The sequence below is a fragment of the Camelus ferus genome, chromosome 23 (genome assembly GCF_009834535.1).
Source record: "Camelus ferus isolate YT-003-E chromosome 23, BCGSAC_Cfer_1.0, whole genome shotgun sequence".
Classification (NCBI taxonomy): Eukaryota; Metazoa; Chordata; class Mammalia; order Artiodactyla; family Camelidae; genus Camelus; species Camelus ferus.
In genome coordinates, this window is record NC_045718.1 from 15967286 (window position 1) to 15987094 (window position 19809).

General features: G+C 55.0%; 1 protein-coding gene and 1 long non-coding RNA gene across 7 annotated transcripts in view; one reads left to right on the forward strand and one right to left on the reverse strand.

The window, feature by feature from the left end:
- The window catches only part of LOC106729296, a 17411-nt gene extending 13337 nt beyond the window's left edge, over positions 1 to 4074 (reverse strand). For 2 of the 3 annotated variants that reach the window (XR_004314778.1, XR_004314777.1), the window contains exons 1-4: positions 3938 to 4074; positions 3176 to 3530; positions 2088 to 2176; positions 1701 to 1849 (exon numbers count right to left, since the gene is read on the reverse strand). This is a non-coding gene — a long non-coding RNA (uncharacterized LOC106729296). The remainder of the gene's footprint in view (positions 1 to 1700; positions 1850 to 2087; positions 2177 to 3175; positions 3531 to 3937) is intronic. The other variant, XR_004314779.1, reaches the window with a different exon arrangement.
- MFSD4A (major facilitator superfamily domain containing 4A) overlaps positions 3780 to 19809 on the forward strand; it is a 25587-nt gene continuing 9557 nt past the window's right edge. Inside the window, exons 1-7 of one of the 4 annotated variants that reach the window (XM_032467028.1) lie at positions 3976 to 4108; positions 12347 to 12534; positions 13511 to 13709; positions 14378 to 14638; positions 17553 to 17721; positions 18146 to 18261; positions 19339 to 19512. In XM_032467028.1, the coding sequence (XP_032322919.1) occupies positions 12428 to 12534; positions 13511 to 13709; positions 14378 to 14638; positions 17553 to 17721; positions 18146 to 18261; positions 19339 to 19512 (1026 nt within the window). In that variant the 5' untranslated portion in view covers positions 3976 to 4108; positions 12347 to 12427. Of the gene's footprint in view, positions 4109 to 12346; positions 12535 to 13510; positions 13710 to 14377; positions 14639 to 17552; positions 17722 to 18145; positions 18262 to 19338; positions 19513 to 19809 lie in introns of all 4 variants that reach the window. The other 3 variants (XM_032467026.1, XM_032467025.1, XM_032467027.1) reach the window with 3 other exon arrangements.

Genomic DNA, 19809 nt, shown 5'->3' on the forward strand with positions numbered 1-19809 from the left:
CTTTGCACATTTTTAAAAAAATATTTAAGCTTTTCAATTCTAACAGTAACAAAAACAAAATGTATTTTGTCTTTGCACAAAACAAACCGTGGGTTTATACACTAAGGAATCTGGGCAGCTGTGCTGCGTGTAAAAGAACTGGGATAAGAGTATCTCGCTCGTATTTTGCTCTGTGTTACATTATCGTGTTTGCTTTCTCCTTGAGTGTTTGCAGGATGTAGATGGTCTATCCGTAGTCCAAGATGTGCAGTTGATTTATTGCTTATAAACTTCCAGGTGTAAGCAGGAGTCAGTGTTGTGTAACACTTCTTACTAAGGAGTCAATCCCTGCACCCAGTAAAGAACAAACCCCATGGCCCTTGCCTTTAAGAGCAGTAGTAAACAGGTCGTTAGCAATGGTTTAAGGAGCCCCAAGGAGGGGCCCTAGGAAGGTCAGAGAAAGCTTCCTGGAGGAGGTGACCCTTGAGGCAAAGGAATAGATTTCAGGCAAGAGTAAGCACTTCCCTCCTTTCCTCCTTCAGATCTTTTCTGCCAATCTTTTCAGTCTTTCCATAGTTTAGGGTCTCAAACTGCTTTTCAGAGCTTGTGAAAGACAGGAATAATTTCCTTCCAATTTACAAGATGGGAAATCAAATCAAAGAGTGGCTAAGGGACTACTCAAGGTTTTCTTTCAAATTTAAGAATGACCACAGGGTGCCTAGCTAGAGCTAGACATTTGACTACATAGCACAAAGGAAATATAGATAAACTTGTTATCACCAGGAGATATGAAAAGGAAAATTAAAAAATAATCATAAAGATGTTATGCAAATAATTCCCCAGCTATTTATCCAGGACTTGCTATCTGCAAGGCATTCTGTGAGGCAATGGGTAGGGGTGGGGAGAGTTAGAAATATAGGTAAATATGGTCCCAGCCCTTAAGAACTCACAGTTTAACTGGCTGCAGGAGAGGCAGGGTGGCAGGAACAGGAAGCTGATACTTGGTGGAACATAATGGCCCACACTATGAAGTACTGCGAAAGGAGTGGATGGGGCTGCTGGAATTTAAGGGCTGAATAGAATTTTTCTGGGAAAGCTTCCTGGAGAAGGTGGACAAGGTGATGATGCTGGAAACCACAGGAGATAAAGAGAAGAACGACTGAAATAAGCAAAACCTTTTTTACATACTTGCCTTTCCAGAGCCAGTTCAGTAATCACCTCTTCCATGAAGCCTTCCCAGATAGACAGGTGGAATTAGACATTGCTCCCCTAACCCTCCACCACCCTAGGCTTGCAAAGCATGCCTTTTCTAGAATGTACCTTATTGCTGTACCTGTTAACTTACCTGCTTGTCTCAGCTCAAGGGCCCCGTACCAAAGGAAGGAAGGCAGGAAGGAAGGAAAGACAGAGGAAAGGCCTTTGACTGTAAGGGGCTGGGTACCGCATTCATGGTGGGGTGTCTCACTTTGGTTTTGTTTACTTATGTTTACTTTTTACTATTTAAAAAAAAAAGATTGGGGGGGAGGTAATTAGGTTTATTTATTTATTTTAATGGAGGTAGTGAGGATTGAACCCAAGACCTTGGGGATGCTAAGCACATACTCTACCACTGAGCTATACCCTCCTCTCTACTTTTTTTTTTTTTTTCACTATTTTATTGAAGTGTAACTTCCACACAGTGAAAGGCACAAATCTAAGCATACAACCCAATAAATACTTACATGTTTACAGCTGTGTAACCACCAACCAGATCAAGTTATAGAATGCTTCTAGCACTGCAAACACTGTGGGCTGCCTCACCACACCAGAGTCACTGCCACTGCGGCCAGAGGAGCCGAACCAGTAGGATGATGTAACTACGGAGTACCATCTAAGAAAATTATGAAAGAATTTCAGGCATTTGGGCTGCAGAAGCCACGTGCTGGGGTGAGGGCTTCATCTGTGTGAAGCACTAACATGCACAAAGAAAGCAATGAGACTTGTCCAGCGGGTAGTTCTGCAGAAAACCCCTCCTACCACCAGAGCTGACCCACATGGGAAGCAGACCCCCAGGCAAGGATAATTGAGGTCCCCGTCAGTAAGAGGCAGCAGACAAGAACAGTACTGACCAGCATTTATCAGCAATGATGGGGTGCGGGTAGGGGACTCAACTGAAGATGGCGCCTTCCAACTCTGAGCTTCTTGTGGTTCTGGAATTCTTTGAGGGTGGAAGAGAGGACTCAATTAAACATTTGAATTTATGATTTGTTTTTGTTTCTTCCCCCTGCAGGATAACTTTACTTAATTGCAAGCACTGCACAGGCCCATCATTATCATTGCCAAATAAGTACTTGTCATCACCTACAGACCAACTGAGCCAGAGGGACCCTGGGGCTTCCCTCCCTGGTGCTCACAGCCTAGGTGGGGATGGAGCAGATGTCGGTGTGCCACTGTGAGGTCGGGCCAGTACCCGCAAGAGAAGTTTGTTGCCCCCACCACATGCCAAGCTGTCGTGGGGACACCTACCCACCTATCTCCTCAGCCCTTTCAGCACTGGTCCCCATGGTGGGCAAGTGGTCATGATGTCATGGCTCCTGCCACTACTAGAACACCTGGGCAGAGACGACCCTGTAGGGCCTTTCTGCTCTGCCTCCAGGAGCCAGTGCAGGAGAGGTGTCTGGCTGCCTTCATGAACAGGACCACACAGGACCCAACAGCCCTGTGGCCACCATGGGGAGCAGCAGTCTGTGTCAGCTGCAGGCTCCTGGAAGGACTCCCAGTCTGGAGGCTAACACCCTCCTACTCCACCCCCATCCAGCTTTTTCCAGCAAAAAAAGCAATTTTCCTCAGAACTCTTTTTATTTTTTCCCTAGAGGATTATTTCAGAATTCCTCCAGAGATTCCTCCAAGTCACTGCCCTTCCCTTCCCGCCCTCTCCTCACCCCCTCCCCCAACTAGGAAGACGAGAGAGAGGGAGAGAGAGAGAGAGAGAGAGAGAGAGAGAGAGAGAGAGAGAGAGAGAGAGAGAGAGAGAGAGAGAGAGAGAGAGATTGGGAGAGAGGGAGAGAGAGAGAGAGAGAGAGATGGAGAGAGAGAGATGGAGAGAGATGGAGACTGGAAGGACGGCTGCACCTTCCTCTATCCGGCACCTGTATGGATGAAATGTGGCAGGTGAAGACCGGCTCTCAGGCCCTTCTGCAAAGCATGGGGTTATTACCTTTCTGATGAAAGCTGTGGATAGTCTCCCAAGACAAACTGCATGTAGGAGATTTTGTCTTCTACTTCAGGGGAAGATGGGGTGCTGTCAGAGCCCTGAAGTTCATCTGTGAAGCTTCTAGGTTTAAGAGGGAGGGCTCCGGGTTCTTCCACCGCCAAAGCACCGGCCGGATTGGTGTCTGGGGAGGGCCAGCCGGTCCCCCGAGCCCAGGCGCAGCGCTGGTCGAGATCCTGCTCCCTCGTCTCCCGGTGTACGTACCGGACGTCTTAGGCTCTCAGTTTGCCCAGCTCTAAAACGGGCGCCCAGGCCCCTCTGCCCTTAGGGGGCTGGATAAGGAGGCAGCGGGGATGGGGAGCTGGGTGGGAGAGGGGGTTGGGGGGAAGAGCGGCTCCCGGTTGGTCTCCCGAAGCCGGGGGAGGGTGAAAACGCGAGTTCGGGAAGGAAGGGGAGGCTGGCGCCTGGCACCGCACGAGGAAGGCGCGGGCTGGGCCACGGTGCCCACGGGCGGCCGAGGCTCCCCCGGCTCCCCCGGCTCCCCCCGGGCCCGAGGGCGGGGCCCCTCGCCGGGCGGCCCCTCCCCGCCCCTCCCCGCCCCTCCCCCAGCCCCGGCCTCCCCAGCCCGGCTGGCCCTCCCGCGGGCGAAGCGGCACTCGGGCACCGGCGCGCGCCGGGACCAGCCGCCGCGAGCCCGCCGGCCGGGGCCATGGGCTGCGACGTCCGCGTGTCGGGGCTGCTCCGCCGCAACCTGCAGCCCACGCTCACCTACTGGAGCGTCTTCTTCAGCTTCGGCCTGTGCATCGCCTTCCTGGGGCCCACGCTGCTGGACCTGCGCTGCCAGACGCACAGCTCGCTGCCCCAGATCTCCTGGGTCTTCTTCTCGCAGCAGCTCTGCCTCCTGCTGGGCAGCGCCCTCGGGGGCGTCTTCAAGAGGACGTGAGTGCCGGGCCCGCGCGCCGCGGCCCCCTGAGCCTGCCCCCCCCACGACCCTTCCCGACCCTTCCCGCCGCCCTCATCTCTGCCCCCCGCGGGGCTCGGGCCACCAGCTGTCCCCGCCTTCTGGCAGGCGGCAGCCACCCCTCCTGGCTCCGCCAGCCGTGCCGCGCCTTTGCTGGAGGGCTCCCTCCCTCCCCCACCCCAGCTCACCCCGCAAAACTCTCTCCGGAGACTGAAGGTGACTTCTGGATTATTTATTTGCCTTCACTCACCCCTGTGAGGGCATAAACCCAGCTTTCACCCCGCTTTTCCCACCCGCAACCCCTGGGGAGAGGGGTGATGGATTTTGCAGGGGTAGGAGGGTCACCCTCTTGCACAGCCGGTGTGAGGTAGATCTGTAGCCCCTGCTGCCGGGGGTGGGGGCGGAATTGGAAGTGAGGTGGCAGGAGAGAGAGTGTCACCTCAGGGGCCGTGTGAGTGCCAGAGCTGGCTGCGGCTGGACAGTGCCCTCGGGCGGGCTCCACTCAGATCCTTAGCTCCAGATCAGCTGACACAGGGTGTACCTTCCCCTGGGTGGCCACGGGGCTGGTGGGTCCTGTGTGCTTGTGTGTGGGAGCCAGAGTTCCTGCATTGGCGCCTGGAGGCAGTGCCTTTCTGCCACTGAGACACACAGGACCTCAGAGCTAGGTCCATGCAGGGGAGGTGCAGGGTGACTCACTTGTAACTTAATGAGGTGACCCTCCATCTCAGGTACCAGGGTCCCCCTCTGCTCCCCCCACCCGGCGATACTCCTCCCTGCCCCTGCCCCAGGGCATGGCTCTGGTTTCTGCCTGGCACGGCCCCCAGAGATCCCTGTTTGGACACCATTGAAGAACCTCATTCTCCCAGCACAAATTCGTCAGGGCCACCTCCGCAGAGTCCTTTGGAAAGGCAGCAGGATTCACTCTCTTAGTACAGCGGGGAGAACAGACCCAAAGCAGGGGGTAGATGACTTGCAAGTCGAAGGCTGCTGGATATTTCCCTAGTCCCAGCTCCTGGCTGGGTGGTTTCCTGGACTGCATGGACTCAAGCAAGCAGACGCCTGGGAACAAAACCACAGTTGACTTATCCCAGAGAAGCCTCTGGGGGCCCATTCTGGACCAAGGGCTCTGCCCTTTGGCTCACTGCTAGAGGTATCCGTGAGGGTGGGGTTTCCTCTCCAACTCACTTCCAGAGCTGATGGAGAGGAACACAGGTGTCATGCATATAAGACCCCACCTTAAGCCATCCAACTGACAAAACTATCAACTAGGGAGTGATTATCATCACCGCCAAAATCCTCTTATAAACTGAAGCATTATCCTCTTAAGAAGCAAGTGTTCTTGTATACACTAGTGTCTCTGTGGGTTTTGTACAGGATTGGGTGCATGGGGGACTCAGAAAATCTTAACAGAAAGCTCAAGAGCCTTTCTGATTCTGCCTAGAGGTTTCATTAGAAATCTATCACGGTATTTTTTTTTTTCTGGTTTTGTTTTTAAGTATTTTGACTTAACAAAAGCTCCCTTTCCTGAAACAGTTTAGGAACAGGTGTATTGCAAAGAACAGGAAGGGGGATGAGGATAACTCTAAGTGGCAGGTTGGCGTGCCAGGCTTTGTGAAAACAGCAGAGATACACACCCAGCTGGGCCAGCTCTTCCTTACCTGCTTTGTGCCTCCCTCAATGAGGGGCTCTGAACAGGCAGCAGAAAGGGTCTTGCTTTAGGAAACTGGCTCAAAGAAAAGAAGAAGGATGATGGTAGCAATAATAACTAACTTTATGGAGCATTTACACGATGCCAGGCACTTTTCGTACTTAGCACCTCACTTGTATCAACTCATTTAACCTTCACAACCACCTTGTAGAATCGTGGTATTATCTGCATTTTGTGCATAAGGAAACTGAAGTTCAGGGAGGTTAAGAAACTTGGCCCCGTCACACAGCTCTTAAGAGGCCTAGCAAGGATTTGAACCCACACATTTGTGTCTAGAAGCAGATACTTTGGAAATGCCTTTTGCTTTTTCATGAAAAAGCAAGCTGACTCATAGTAGTCAGCTTCATCTCTGCAGGGTACAAGTTAAACCCTATTCTCGCCAGGCAAAGGCATGGCGTGTGTATCCCTGGGTACTCATGGGCTGAGTATTCCTGAGCTGATACTCCTGGGAAGGAAACTGTGGGCCTTTGGGGCTCCCTGATGGGATCCAAGGGGTGAGGGTAGGGTAAAGTAGGGGGAGTAGGTCCCTTCAGTGGTTCAGGTTTAAATTCTGAACCTCAGTCCTCCCACCCCAAGACAAAGTATGTTAAAGAACCCTTTCCTTCCATCAAGAGCAATGTAGACTTCAGTGGAAATAGAGGGACATTACGGGGGTGGCTTGTGTGTAGACAGAGTCACCACCTAGCCAGGGCTGGACAGCTCATCGCAATCCTCCATCTCCGCAGACAAACAGAACCTCCACCAGCCCTGAAACCAGCTCTGAAACCAGCTCTAAAGCTTGATTCCTTGGGGCCTCACCGCAAGTTAAAATGCTAATACCCCTACTAGTGCTTTTCAGCTTAAGTGATTAGTGCTGGGCCTGGTACTGTGAGTGGCGGATTGGTTTAACAAATAGAGAAGGGCCAGCTGTTGCGGGGGAGCGGGGGTGAGTGCGGGATGACACACAGGAGGAGAGTCAGGGCAGCGCCTCTTTCTCTAGGCATTCCTGGTAAGTCCCGCCTACTCCTTAGCCCAGACTGAGGACCAGGGCTGAATAGGGTTTCTGGATGCCTCCATGGGGACACACACTGGAGGGACTGAGTGTGGAGAGCCTGGGATGTTAGAGGGCAGAAGAGGGCAAGAGTCCTCAGCCCAGGGTGGGACCAGCTCTTCTCCCTCTCTCTGTCTCTTCTAACACAGACAGAGATCTTGAAGGAGGCCACTACTTGCAGGCCAAGAGGGAAAAGCATGCAGTTAGGGCCAGAAGAATCTGGACTAGACCTTCCTTAGAAAAATCTTGCTTATTGAGAGCAAGGAACTTTTCAGAAGGAAAAAAATCCAAAGCCACCTGGTTGGCAGGGTGTATAGGTATGTGTCAGACAGGAAAGAAGAGGGGTATTTAGACGAAAGGTTAGGGTTTGGTTCCTGGTTTCATGGGGACCTGTCTAACCACCCTGGGCAGTTTGGGAAACCCCTTTATCTCAAAGGCATCAGGGTAGATAAATGGCTTTCAGAGTTGCCCCAGCCTTTTCCTAACCTCACCTGGGCCTTTTCTCTGCACGCTCTTAGCTGAAGGCTTGAGTTCTTCTCTTTGCTGTATTAACTATCTCTTTCTCTACATTTCTTTTTTTCTCAACTTCCTGCAAGTCCTGCCCTACCCAAAACCCAACTCTGACTCCCTCCTGCCCAGAGCATGAAACCCAGTCTTCCATGCAAGGTTCCCCAGGCCACTCTCTGACCTGCTTCCCCAGGATGCTGGCCCCTGTGGTCCTGGGAACACAATACAAAAGCCAGTTCCCTTCTCTGAGCTGCATCCTTGTTGGTCTCCCATCTAGAAAGCCTCTGCCTCTCCCTCCAGCAGCTTGTCCACCTTTCAGCGTGCGGCAAACCTGGCCTGAAAGCCTCCTAGGGGACTAGCACCAGACATGGGTTCTTGCTTTAAAAACCCATCTCTACATGGGAGTTACCATCTGACCAAGCAGCTCCACTCCTAGGTATGTACATACCTCAAAGAAGTGAAACCCTGTCCACACAAAAACTTGTACATGAATGTTCAAAGCAGCATTATTCATAACTGCCAAAAAGTGGAAACAAACCAAGTGTTCATCAACAATGGATGGGCAAACAAAATGTGGTCTGTCTATACAATGGAATAGTATTCAGCCATAAAGAGGAAGCAAGTACTGACTCATGCTGCCACATGGGTGAGCTCTGAAAACATTATGCTAAGTGAAAGAAGCCAATCTCAAAAGACCACATACTGTTAGGATTCCATTTGGCTGAAACTCCAGAGTAGGAAACTCTATAGAGACAGAAAGTAGATGAGTAGTTTCCTCGGGCTGGGTGTGGGGTGCAGAGAGGAATGGGGAGTGACTGCTAATGGGCATGGCATTTCTTTTTGGGGTGATGTAAGTGCTCCAAACTTAGATTGTGGTGATGGGTTCGCAACTCTGAATATACTAAAAACCATTAAATTGTGCACTTTGAATAGATTAATTTTATCGTATGTAAATTATATCTGAGTTTTTTTTAATTTAAAAAAATCTCAGAACTCATCCCATCCCTTAATTCACTCATTCAACAAACATCTCTTGAGCCAGGCCCTGTCTGAGGCGTGAATATGACGCAGGCCCCTGCTCTAAATGGAGCTGACATTCTGGAGGACCGTTTTATTGAAATGAGGGGAATAAAGCAAGGTTAGGATGGAGAGTTACAGAGCTGGAAGCTACTTGAGCTGTGTGATTGGGGAAGGCCTCTCTGAGCTGGCATCTGAATGACAGGAGAGAACCATGCATGCAGAGCACTGGGGGAGAGGCGTTCCAGGCAGACACAACTGCAAGTCCAACCAGCGTGGAGGGAGTGCTCCCCGCGGGCCCAGCACGTCATCGTGGGAGGGTGCTGCCCTGACCTGAGTCTAACAGGGCAGTCCTACCCTAGGTTGGAATCCCCCCAAAGACAGGCTTCCTTGCCCCTCCTTCTGGGTCCTGCCAGCCTTAATAAAGAGCCGTGAACAAGCGAGGCTGTCAGTGTGGGAGTGACCCACTTAGAGGGGGCCCTTTCCCCCAGCCCCTCCCTCAGTCTGAGACACCGCTTCCCTGTCCCCCTGCCTTGAGCTGCCATCTCCAGCCTTCCTTCACTCCCAGGGGGTGTCTTGTCTCCTGGTTTCTTGTCCCAGCCCCACTCTTCTCTTGGGGGGCTGCCTGCCCCTTTTGGGGTAGAGAGGGGCTGGGGATGCCTCTGACTTCCTCTTCGTCCTGTATTCTGTCCCTTTCCCTGGTCCTTCAGGGAAAGAGATTATCCAAGGTGGATGTGGGCATCCCCTGAGGTAAAAATGTGAGAATGTCAGTGCCACCCTGGGGTCACTCACTCTGCCAGTGGCATGGAGCTGGCCCTAGGCAGCATTCTTCCCTCTACCCCAAACTCCACCCCCCCACCCCACCCCCCACCCCCATCTAGGGAGTGGAGGGCAGGCCGGCAGGCTGACATCTTACTGTTTGTTTGCTCAAGGCCTCTCGCGACACCTGCTTTTAAAGCCAAGCAGCCCCTCCTATCACAGAACCAGGAGCGGGCAGGACGACGAGGCGATCACATGTGCCCTCCGGGGAAGGCAGAGCACCAGGGCTGACAAGGTCAGCAGCGTGCGCAAGGTCACACGGCGAAGTGGCGAAGTGGCAGGGCAGGCACCTCCAGCAGAGCCACTGCAAGGCTGGGGAGGACCTGGCTCCCTGCTCCCCCTCCCCGGTTGTCACCTTCAGTGTGGAGCCATTAATAAGTAACTCGGACATTTTCAGGCTTCCTGAGGAAGGGCTTCCTAGACTGCCTGGGCTGTTCCTGGGTCTTCCCAGGCCTCGGGGGAGTGGGGCCCTTCCTCTCATTGGCCTGAATTAACCTCTGAACCTAGGGCCAGGGGAGGGATGATCAGTGACCCTACGTGGCCTTTTCCTGGGTTGGGGGGTCCAGAACGTGGGTGGTCCCGGCTCTGTATTACTCCCTCTCTTCCCGGCCTGGGCCCACTTCCTGCTCTGTAAGGTGAGGGTAGGACTCTTCCATCCTCGCTGCCACTCTGGGCAGATCCTGGGCCAGCCTCCCAGGATCACCCCAGAGGGCACGGCAGCAGGAACAGAGGCAGGGCCTGGCAGGAGGATCCAGGAACTGGCCTCGGTTCTCTGACTCCTTCTGTTGACCGTGCTCCTTCGGCCCTGGCAGTGCCACTTTGAGGGCAGCCTAGGGCCTGCAGGGAGGGGGTGAGCTGCAGGGGGCCGAGGGGAGCTGCCCGCGAGTGATAGAGGAGGATGGCAGCTTCAGCCTCTCAAGTCAGTGCTTACTGTCCCCGTTTAATAGCGGAGAAACTGAGGCTCAGAAGGGCCAAGTGCATGTGGCTTGCCCTGAGCCGCCCGCTGGGAAGGGAGAGAGGTGGGCCCAGGACCAGTCTTCTGATTACAAGTCGTACCACATCCGTGCTGTCAAAGCTGCCTTGACATTATTATTCCATAATTTTCAATTACTCACATTCCTGGAAGGGGCCATTGACCAAATCATTAAGTGACCCAGTCAATTTGTGTATTTCAGTCTGGCTCTAGGATGTATCTAGGACCCCTTTTTTTCTTGGCAACAACGTACTCTTTGTTGGAATTTGTTCAGGCTGATTTTTAGAATGCCCAGACACAGCCCTGCTGAAACAACTGGGGAGGGCGAGCAGCGTGGGTTGTGGTGCCACTGTCCCCATGTACTGGGAACAGGCTTCCATGCCACCCCCACCCCCACCCCCGCACCCGGGGAACCCAGGCCCAGCACGGGCTCAGCTCTCCTCAGTCACACCTGGCCGGGCTGTAAGCTCAAACCACAGCCCAGGGGCTGGCAGGAGCCGCAGGGAGGGGACTTCCCAGGCTGGTTTCCCTGCAGCCTCTCCTTTGGCCTGTTCTCTTTTTATCCCTCCCTCCCGCCTGTCGCTGGGCCTGGGAACAAAAAAAAAAAAAAAAAAAAACCCTTTAGACATTAAATATCCTTCTCTAGAACAACAAGGTGAGAGGGGACAAACTGGAGAAGGGAGAGGCCTGGACAGGGCTGCCCCCTGGCCGCCAGACCTTCCCCAGCCCCATCCCTGTCTCCTGAGCCTCCTGCCACTCCGCTCAGCACCTCTCTGGCAACCTGGCTGACTTGATTCTTTATCTCTTTACTCCTGTTTCTCTGTCTCTGACTCTCTCTCTCTCTCTCTGTGTCATCCCCATATAATCCCACATCAGCCTCCTAACAATCTCCAATCCCTTTCTCCAGGCAAGAAAGACATGTCTTTCTCTAGCATTCCAACAACCCAGAATCAGGCACCCCAGGGCCGAGCACAGTCCAGGCATGGGGTCACGCAGTGAACGGGAGGCAGCCCTCGCCTGGGGAAGCTGGCAATGGGGCCAGCAGTTACCATGAAGCAGCCGGAGCTCCCATAACACCAGCAGAGGGTCCCCTGGGGCTCGTGTTCTGGCGACGATAGCTGTTTGCCGCTGCTTCCAAAGACCGAGGCTTTGCAGAATCTGGCCTCCTGCTCCCTACTGGCTGCTCCCGTTTCCAGCCTGGCAGGCTCTGTGGCCCGGCCACAGCAGCCTTTTCACACCCACACGCACACGCTCCTGCATGGGAAGACAGCATGGCATAGGGAATGGCAAGTCAGAAGGCCTGGGTTTGAGTCCAGGATCTGTCTGCTACTTTCTTGGCCTTTCTCAGCCTCAGTTTACTCAGGGGTCACACGAGGCACAACTGCAAGGTCAACCTCACTGCACTGCCACATGCACCAAATGGCTTAGACACTGTACACAGATGTTAGTTGCTGCCATGTACACTGCAATATTAGTTCCCACGCCTTCCCGCACCTCCTGCCCAGCTCAGTTATGGACCCAGAGTCCTGTTCCCTCAGGATCATGCTACAGGACTGAGCATGAATCACTCTCGTCCAGGTTTTTCCGGGCAATCATGATAATGTGTTCATTCTTCGGGAGCGCATTTTTGTACTTGGGGCAGTCTGTGCCTTACTGCACAGCGGTAAGTGAGGTGGCGGTAGGGTCAGGGCCTTGCACCGGCTCAGTGAGGGGAACACTTAAGGGGGAAATGGGGACCCTCTTGCTATCCCTGAAGTCAGGCCATCCGGGAAGCAACCAGGTCAATCTTGTAAAGGGAAAGGAAGGGGAAAGAGAGCTATTGTGACAGGCCTGTTGTTTTTATCAGCCCACAGAGGTGTGGGCATCGCCTCTGGGCTGGTACCAGGGAAACCGGCCACCAGGTAGAAGGCAGCAAGAACACATGGAGCTCAGTGAGCACCCCGGGCTGCCAGGGCCGGGCCGGGCTGGGCGGGGGGGGGGGGTGCCCACGAAGCAGGGACGCTGGAGGATGGGAAGGGGAGTGCTGGGGGAATTTGAACAGGCCTCCCCACAACACGACCCCCACCCCCCGGTTTCTTCCCGGTGAAGTGAGTCCCCCTGCCCCCTCACACAGCTCTGAGGTGGGAACAGGCAGGGGTCATGATGGGTCATCTCCCCAGCAGATCAGCCCGGAAACAAGAAAATGAGAAAATAACGAACTGCTGCCATCAGCAGAGCCCTTCTGATAAAGGATTTAATCAAAGATGGGGCAAGATGAAAAGCTGAGAGCCAAAACCTCTGGGAAAAGACAGCCTGAGGGATCTCCTGGGCCTCCGTCTTCCTCAGTGAGCTGGAAACTCTGGTCTTCCAGGCACGTCAGCACTGGCACTGCCCTCCCCTCACCTCTCCAGGCCCAGCAGCCAGGCAGAGGCGCCTGGGCACTCCAATTTGTCATAATCTGAGAAAGTTCCTCTACAACCTCTCCCTTCCAGAACCTTCCTGCTGCCCACTCTTCTTTCCCCCCACGTTAGCCTTTCAAACAGGTCCCGGAAAATACAAGGCTGCCTTGCTTTCCAGATATTGGGCAGAGTGTACCCGGAAGACTTGAGGCCTCCATCCACGTGTTCGCTCACCCACTGACTCACTCGCAGGGGAGCAGCCCTCAGCCTGTCTGCTGTGGGCTCCTCTGGGGGAAGGCCATCACTCAGACACCTCTCGGTGGGGACGGCCAAGGGAATTCCTCCTGGACACTGGCCAGGCACAGAGCCCAACACCTCTGCCCATAGAGGGGTCACCAAATTACCCAAATGCCTCAGCTGTAGGCTTTGGTCCAGGCCTGGTGCCTGTAAGGGGACTGGTGTGTTCCATTCCTGTGTGAGGGGGGTACACTGCAGCCCAGCTCTGGGGCCTTCCTGGGCCCCACCTCCCATCTCATGCAGGTTCCCTCCAGGTGCTCAAAGCCCATTCCTCTCACACCTTCCTGAAGACAGATGGAAATCTCTTTGCATATAATTGTTTACAAGTGAACAATTATAACTTCAAGTAAACCATACATAATCACTTTTAAGTCCAATAATAGCAGTTGTGCTTTGTGGTGAGTCCATAACAGAGTATCCTGAGTTCCCACAACCACCCTGCTACCTGAGGAGACTGTCAAACACCCTGCCCACGACCCATAGCTAATAAGTGACCGAGCTTCTGCCCCAGCTCCCTTCCCCCTTCCCCCAGAGGGCGGGGGCAGGGGAGGAAATGTCTTGGCGTCCTGGGGTCACCCAGCCAGCTGTGGGGGGCTCTTCATTGGAAGGGCTGCGGCTCCTCCCACTGACCTCAGCCCTCCGCCACTGCAGCCTAGCCCAGTCACTATGGGCCCTCTTCACCTCTTCTCTGGCCATCTCCCTGGTGTTCGCCGCCATCCCCTTCTGCCGCGACGTGAAGGTGCTGGCCGCCGTCATGGCGCTGGCGGGCCTGGCCATGGGCTGCATCGACACGGTGGCCAACATGCAGCTGGTGAGGATCTACCAGAAGGACTCGGCTGTCTTCCTCCAGGTGAGCCACAGGCAGGCGTGGGGCAGGGTGGGGTGGGCGGAGGGGAGCTCCCTCAGCCCTCTCCCTGGGCCTGCATCTCTGCCCTGAGGCCAGGGCGGTGACTCAGAGAGAGCACCAGAGTCAAGTTCAGTGTGACCACTTCCAGCAGGGCCGTCCTGGGATGTTATCTCTGCACTTGGGTCTCTTCACCTCTAAAATGAGGTGAGGACCCCTGCCTGCAGGCGGTGTTTAAGTGCTGGGGAGCGAAGATTCTTTGTGGGTTGGAAAGAGGCGTGCTGGGAGGGCCTGCTGCTTCCTCTCGTCTCCTCCTCTCTCTCCATCTTTCTTCTTCCTTCCTTCTCCTCCCAGGTACCCGGGATTCCAGTCCAGCCCTTCCCTGTATTAAGCCGCCTTCCCTTTGGGGTGTTAGATGGTGGATGCTGACATGGGAACAGCCCCCAGTGGGGGGTTAAGATTTGGGAAAAAGGAGTGAGGGTGGGGGGTGGCCAGTCACGGAGTTACCCCCGGGGAGGAGGTGATGAAGGAGCTCCACTCCTCACCAGTCCTGCCTCCCACTCCCTATTGCTCCCAGGCCGGGGCTCCCCACATGAGGCACAAGGTGGGGCGGGGGGTGGAGGTTTGAAGCCTGAGCCACGTTTCTACCCATCCCAATTCTCCTCCCTCTCCAGGTTCTCCATTTCTTTGTGGGCTTTGGTGCTCTGCTGAGCCCTCTTATCGCCGACCCCTTCCTGTCTGAGGCCAACTGCTTGCCTGCTAATAGCACAGCCAATGCCACCACCCACAGCCACCCGCTCCATATTGCCAGGGTCCTGGGCCACCGCCACGCTGAGGCCCAGCCTTGGTCCAACCAGACGTTCCCTGGGATGCCCCCGCAGGACGGGGCAGGGACCCGCGTGTCCTACGCCTTCTGGATCATGGCCCTGATCAATGTGAGTGCCACTGGGGCAGGGCTGGGTAGGGACTAGTGGACCGTCACCCATACCTGTCCTTACCAGCTCCCAGTGCAGATCCTTCTGTCTCTGAGAAGTGTGCTGGGGCTGAGGTGTGCCTTCAGGAAGGCAAGAAGATCGGAGAACTGACCCCCAGGGAGTCACTGAACACAGAGGGGGTCGCAGGAGATCATCTCTAAGGTCCTTCAGTTACGCTATCCTGGGATTGCGATTCTCAAGGGAGGTACAACAGTGAGCCGGTTTAGTGCAGTGAGATCCAGGGTCAACTTCCAAGTCATCAGAGGCTCCTCAGAGAACCAGCTCTTTTCCTCCAAGGCCAGATGAAGTAGACCCTGAGACAGAGCACTGCAGGTCATGCTGGGCTCTTCCCTGGGGTCCTCAGTCACTGGTGGGGTTTTCCAGTGCCTGCTGTGGGCTCCAGTGGAGTCTGGAGGATAGATAAGATGAACTCTGAGGGACCCTCCATGCCAAGGCTGCCCTGGGGGGAGCAGAGCAGAGAGACCACCTCACTGTGACTCAGTCAGATACCAGGACCACTCCTCACCCCAACTCTCATCCTCCCCTGCTAAGTCAGGACTGACTCTGGTCTCGGGCTGGGCTCTGGTCTCTCCTCTGGTGCCCTGAACCCCCGTCAGCCCAGGCTGGGGCCAGAGGGAGAGGGGAGGGTACTCCTCCCCACCCCTCTCCCCTTCTCTGGCTTGGGAAGAACCAGGAGCGTGCACTGGGGGTGGGGAGTGTTCCAGGTGGCCATTCGCCTGGCTGTGAGATGGAGGTGCCACGAAGTTTGTCACCCCAACCTGGAGCCCGTCTTTGCTCTAGGCAGACTTGTCATCCCTCAGGAAGCAGGCAGGCTGGGCCTCAGAGTGATGCCATGCACATAGCATTGAGAGGGGCCTTTGAGGTCCCCCAGTCCCACTGAGCTGCTGCAGGGGTGTCATACCATCACTGGCCCAAGGGCCTGATAGGGCCCTTGACTCCCAGCACAAGCCCCTACCTGCTGCCCTACGGTAACTGCTCATTTCCCCTTCTCTTTTGTAACTTTCCGTGTACCAGACTCTTCCCTTGGCACTCTCGAAAATGCACCCCTCTCCCTCTGCTCCTTCCCTTTACTGCCCATCATTGTTTTGAAACAATGCAGCTTTGGGCTTGTGCCCTCCAAGAGGGACCTACGAAGGGAAAGAGCACTGTCAGTACGATGCGGGGACCGTACTGGGACAGTACACTGTCAGGGACTCTGGGACCAGGAAGCCTGAAGGTCCGCCTAGCTAAGTATGAGGGCTGTTTTCTCTTGCCCCACAAAGCACAGACTGGAGGCACTTTGTTTGCTGTAGGATTTCCGGACTTTTTCCGTTGGTTTGTGTCTGAAGATAAACAGTCCGCCTGAGAAGGCAATGGGCGGTGCATATATGTAGGTGCCGCAGACACACCGGCCGGCCCACCTGGCCTTCTCTGACTTTTCGGGTGGAGCCTGCCTTCCCTGAATCGGCTTCTTATAAAGATCCAGCGTGTTCCTGCTGGCAATGCCGGCCAATCCTCTGTGAAGTCCTTCCCACCACCCACCTCCCTGGAAAGTCCAGTCTGAGTGATCACGCCTCATTTACAGCTGTTTCCCCTTGGCCTTCACCCAGGCATTCTGCTACCACAGGCCTCTGCGTGTGGGCTTCCTGTTTCCCCCATCGGACTGGAGGGAGGGCTTCACCTTCCCCGTCAGACCCGGGACTCCTGAGGGCAGGGGCTGTCTCCTCCACTCAGGCCTGATTTGTGACTCTAATGCTGCTGCAGTGTGACTGCCTGACTTATTTATAAGTGGAGGGAGGCTCCCAAGGTGCCCACAGGGAGGTAAGCACAGGGGTGGCGTTCCGGTGAGTTGGGAACTTGCCAAACCATGTGAGCCAGCCTGCCTCCAGGCGAGGGGGCGGCTTCCCCATAGCAGCACCAGGCAGGAGCTGGCAGTCCCCTGACGTCCGTCTCTGCTGGGCCAGCTTCACCTGCGAGCCCAGAGGGGCCCATCAGCCCCTGGGCACTTTGGTAGCTCTCCGGGCTTCCTCTCTTTCTGAAGCAAAAGGAACTGGGATGAGGCAGCAGCAGGAAGGGCAGAGATGAGACTCGCCGAGGAGCTTCCTGGCGGTGAGCGTGGTTAGACACCAGCAAGGCACCTGAGGGAGGGGATGGAGGCTTCTCCAGGCAACCTCAGGAGCAGGAGACATTTCTCGTTGCCCTGGGGAGTTCATAAAACCCAAGCGGCTCAATATGAGTATCAGCGAATGCAGCATTGCGCTGTGCATGCGTGTTGCTCCCAGCATGCATTTTTCACTCTAAAGGAGTCCATGTCCGTGTCTCTGATCTCCCTGAGGACAGCCTCTATATCTTCGTAAGGTATGACACCTAGACGCCCCTGGCCTGGAGATGGCACTGGTCAGAATCAGGATGCCTGGGCTCCAGTCTAGCTCTGCCCCAAGTCAGCGGTAGGACTGGCACTCATGCTTCTCAGGTCTCTTCTCATTGTAACAGGTTTCAACTGAGTGATAACTTTGAGCCTCAGTTGCCCCATCTGGAAAATGGGGGTGATAATTTCCCCCTAGCACGTGTTCCAGAGCTGTGATAAACAAAAGCCGAACTTCTTTGTAAAGTATCACATGATCTACCAGCAGGAAGGCGTGTGAGGGGCTGTGCTCCAGCCACTCCACCAAGCCTGTCCCAGGTCAGGACACCTGGTTGCATGAGCTGGGGATGGTGCTTAGGTCAGCGCCCCCAGGAGAGAGCTGTCTTCTTCCCGGACCGTGCAGACAGACGTCTGCCGCACAATCATGTGGAGGTGTATGCGGTGGGCCAGGCATGGGAAGTGGGGAGCCTGACGGGAATGGGGCTCTCCTGATCCTCTGCCCGCCCCCAGCTCCCGGTGCCCATGGCTGTGCTGTATCTGCTGTCCAAAGAGCGGCTGCTGACCTGCTGCCCGCAGAGGAGTCCCCTGCTCCTGCCCGCAGACGAGCTCGCCCTGGAGACACAGCCTCCTGAGAAGGAAGACACATCCTCGCTGCCCCCCAAGTTTCAGCCAAACACAGGTGGGGGACCCTAATGAACTTTCGTGCTCATGGCCCCATCCCGAGGCTTCCTTGGTAAGCCCTTCTGCCCAGAGGGTGAGCACAGATCACAGGTGATAAGGGTTAGAAAAAAACCCCTGGCGCTGCTGGTCTCGCAAGGTGGGAGATGGAGCAAATGGGCCAAGAGAATGAGGAAGGCAGGCTTCTGGCTCCCACCTCCATTCTGCCTCACCCCTCACCGTGTGCCCGTGGGCGGGTTACCTGACCTCTCTAAGCCTTGCTTCCAACAGCACTGTGAGACAGACAGGGGCTGTTGCTTCTGGACAGTTGGAAGCTAGAGAAGGCTCTGCCAGGGCTCTCCTGGCTGCCAGCCACTTTGGCCGACGTGCAGAGGGAGGGGAGAGGGTGCTGAGCCTCATCCCTGCTCTCCTTGTGTCTCGTCCAGGGCACGAGGACCTGTTCAGCTGCTGCCAGAGAAGGAACTTCAAAGGAGCCCCTTACTCCTTCTTCGCCATCCACATCACAGCCGCCCTGGTCCTGTTCATGACCGATGGGATGACGGTGAGCCTGCCCTCTGAGGGCACCCCCTGGGCTCCCTGAACCTCAAGTCCGGGGATCATAAGAGAAAGGAGGAGCATCAAGGTTTCTGAGAGACCTCACCTGTAGTACAGTTGATCCAAACACTTAAACCCAAATACAAGTTTTGGGGCGAGCCTCTCCTGAATCACCCACAGCTCCTTGGAGCTGCGCTCTCCTGGCTTGTTCAGGTGTTTTTGTTTTTATGAACTCTGTGAAAAGGGAACTCTCTGGTTTGTCACTGAGTGTAGGCTCCTCGCATTTTTTAAAAATGGGGCAACGCCCTGTTCACCCAAGGAGAAGTCATACCATATAAACTCAAGGGCGCTCTGCTTCCTGGAATGTGTTCCAAGCCTGGGCTTCTCAAGCCATACAGTAAACAAGCTTCAGGCAGGATCCGGGCCCAGTGTTCAGTTCACTAGTGACCTCTGTTACCCTATTTAGTGCCTTTTCCCAGAAATCTCTAAGGATTAGATTAGGACAGTTTTGAATGGCTGTTTGATTAACCGATTGCTATATGAGGGACCTTCTGAGGAGAGGGCCCTAAAAACCTAGATGACCCGGTGGAAAGTACTCGTGACAGTACTGGTTGACTTCCAACTCAGTGTGACCTTGAGCGAGTCACTTCTTTCTGTCCTCTCATCCGTAAAATGAGATGCCTACACACACTTTTTTTCAGCTGTGGTACCCTTCCTTCAGCAAAAAAAAAATTTAAAAAAAACTTTCCGGAATCCTCATAAATAAGACATGTAGTGGAATTCTACTCTGGTTGAAGAGGGGAGCAGAGCCTTTGTGCCCAGACCCCTCAGGACTCCTTTGGGGACCCAGAAACACCTTCCTGGATCCTCCAGCCCCTGCAGGTGCCATCCGTCAGCTGTGGCGCCCAGGTTCCGCCCTCAGCTTGGGCCTGCACGCGCCATGTGGTCTCCGCTCCAAGCCCACCCCTAGGGGAGCCTCTAGGAGCAGAGCCAGTCCTCCCAGCCCACACCACACCTGCCCCGGCCGGGCCTCCTTGGTGAGCGTGCGCTGCAGGTGTATTCAGCGGGGCCTGTCTCCCCACAGGGGGCGTACTCCGCCTTTGTGTACAGCTATGCAGTGGAGAAACCGCTGTCGGTGGGACACAAGGTGGCTGGTTACCTCCCCAGCCTCTTCTGGGGCTTCATCACCCTGGGTCGGCTCATCTCCATTCCCATCTCCTCAAGAGTGAAGCCAGCCACCATGGTTTTCGTCAATGTGGTAAGTGGCCTCCTTTAACTTCTTGGAGACCCAGAAGAACCATTCACTCCTGGCCCCCCGCTGCCCCAGGACGTTTGCCTGCACTGGACATGCCAGCAGGGTGGGCATGCAGGAGCAGAGGCAGGAGAGGAGGGAAGGGACATGCTGGTGGGGGAGGAATGGAAATCCAGGGGCGGAGCCTACCTCTGCCATCTCGGAAAAGCTATTTCCTCTCTCTGGGCCTCTGATTTTGTACTCAGAGAAGACAGGGGCTGCAGGAGGTGATTAGTACTGTGTCTGGAGCAGATTCCAGCTGAC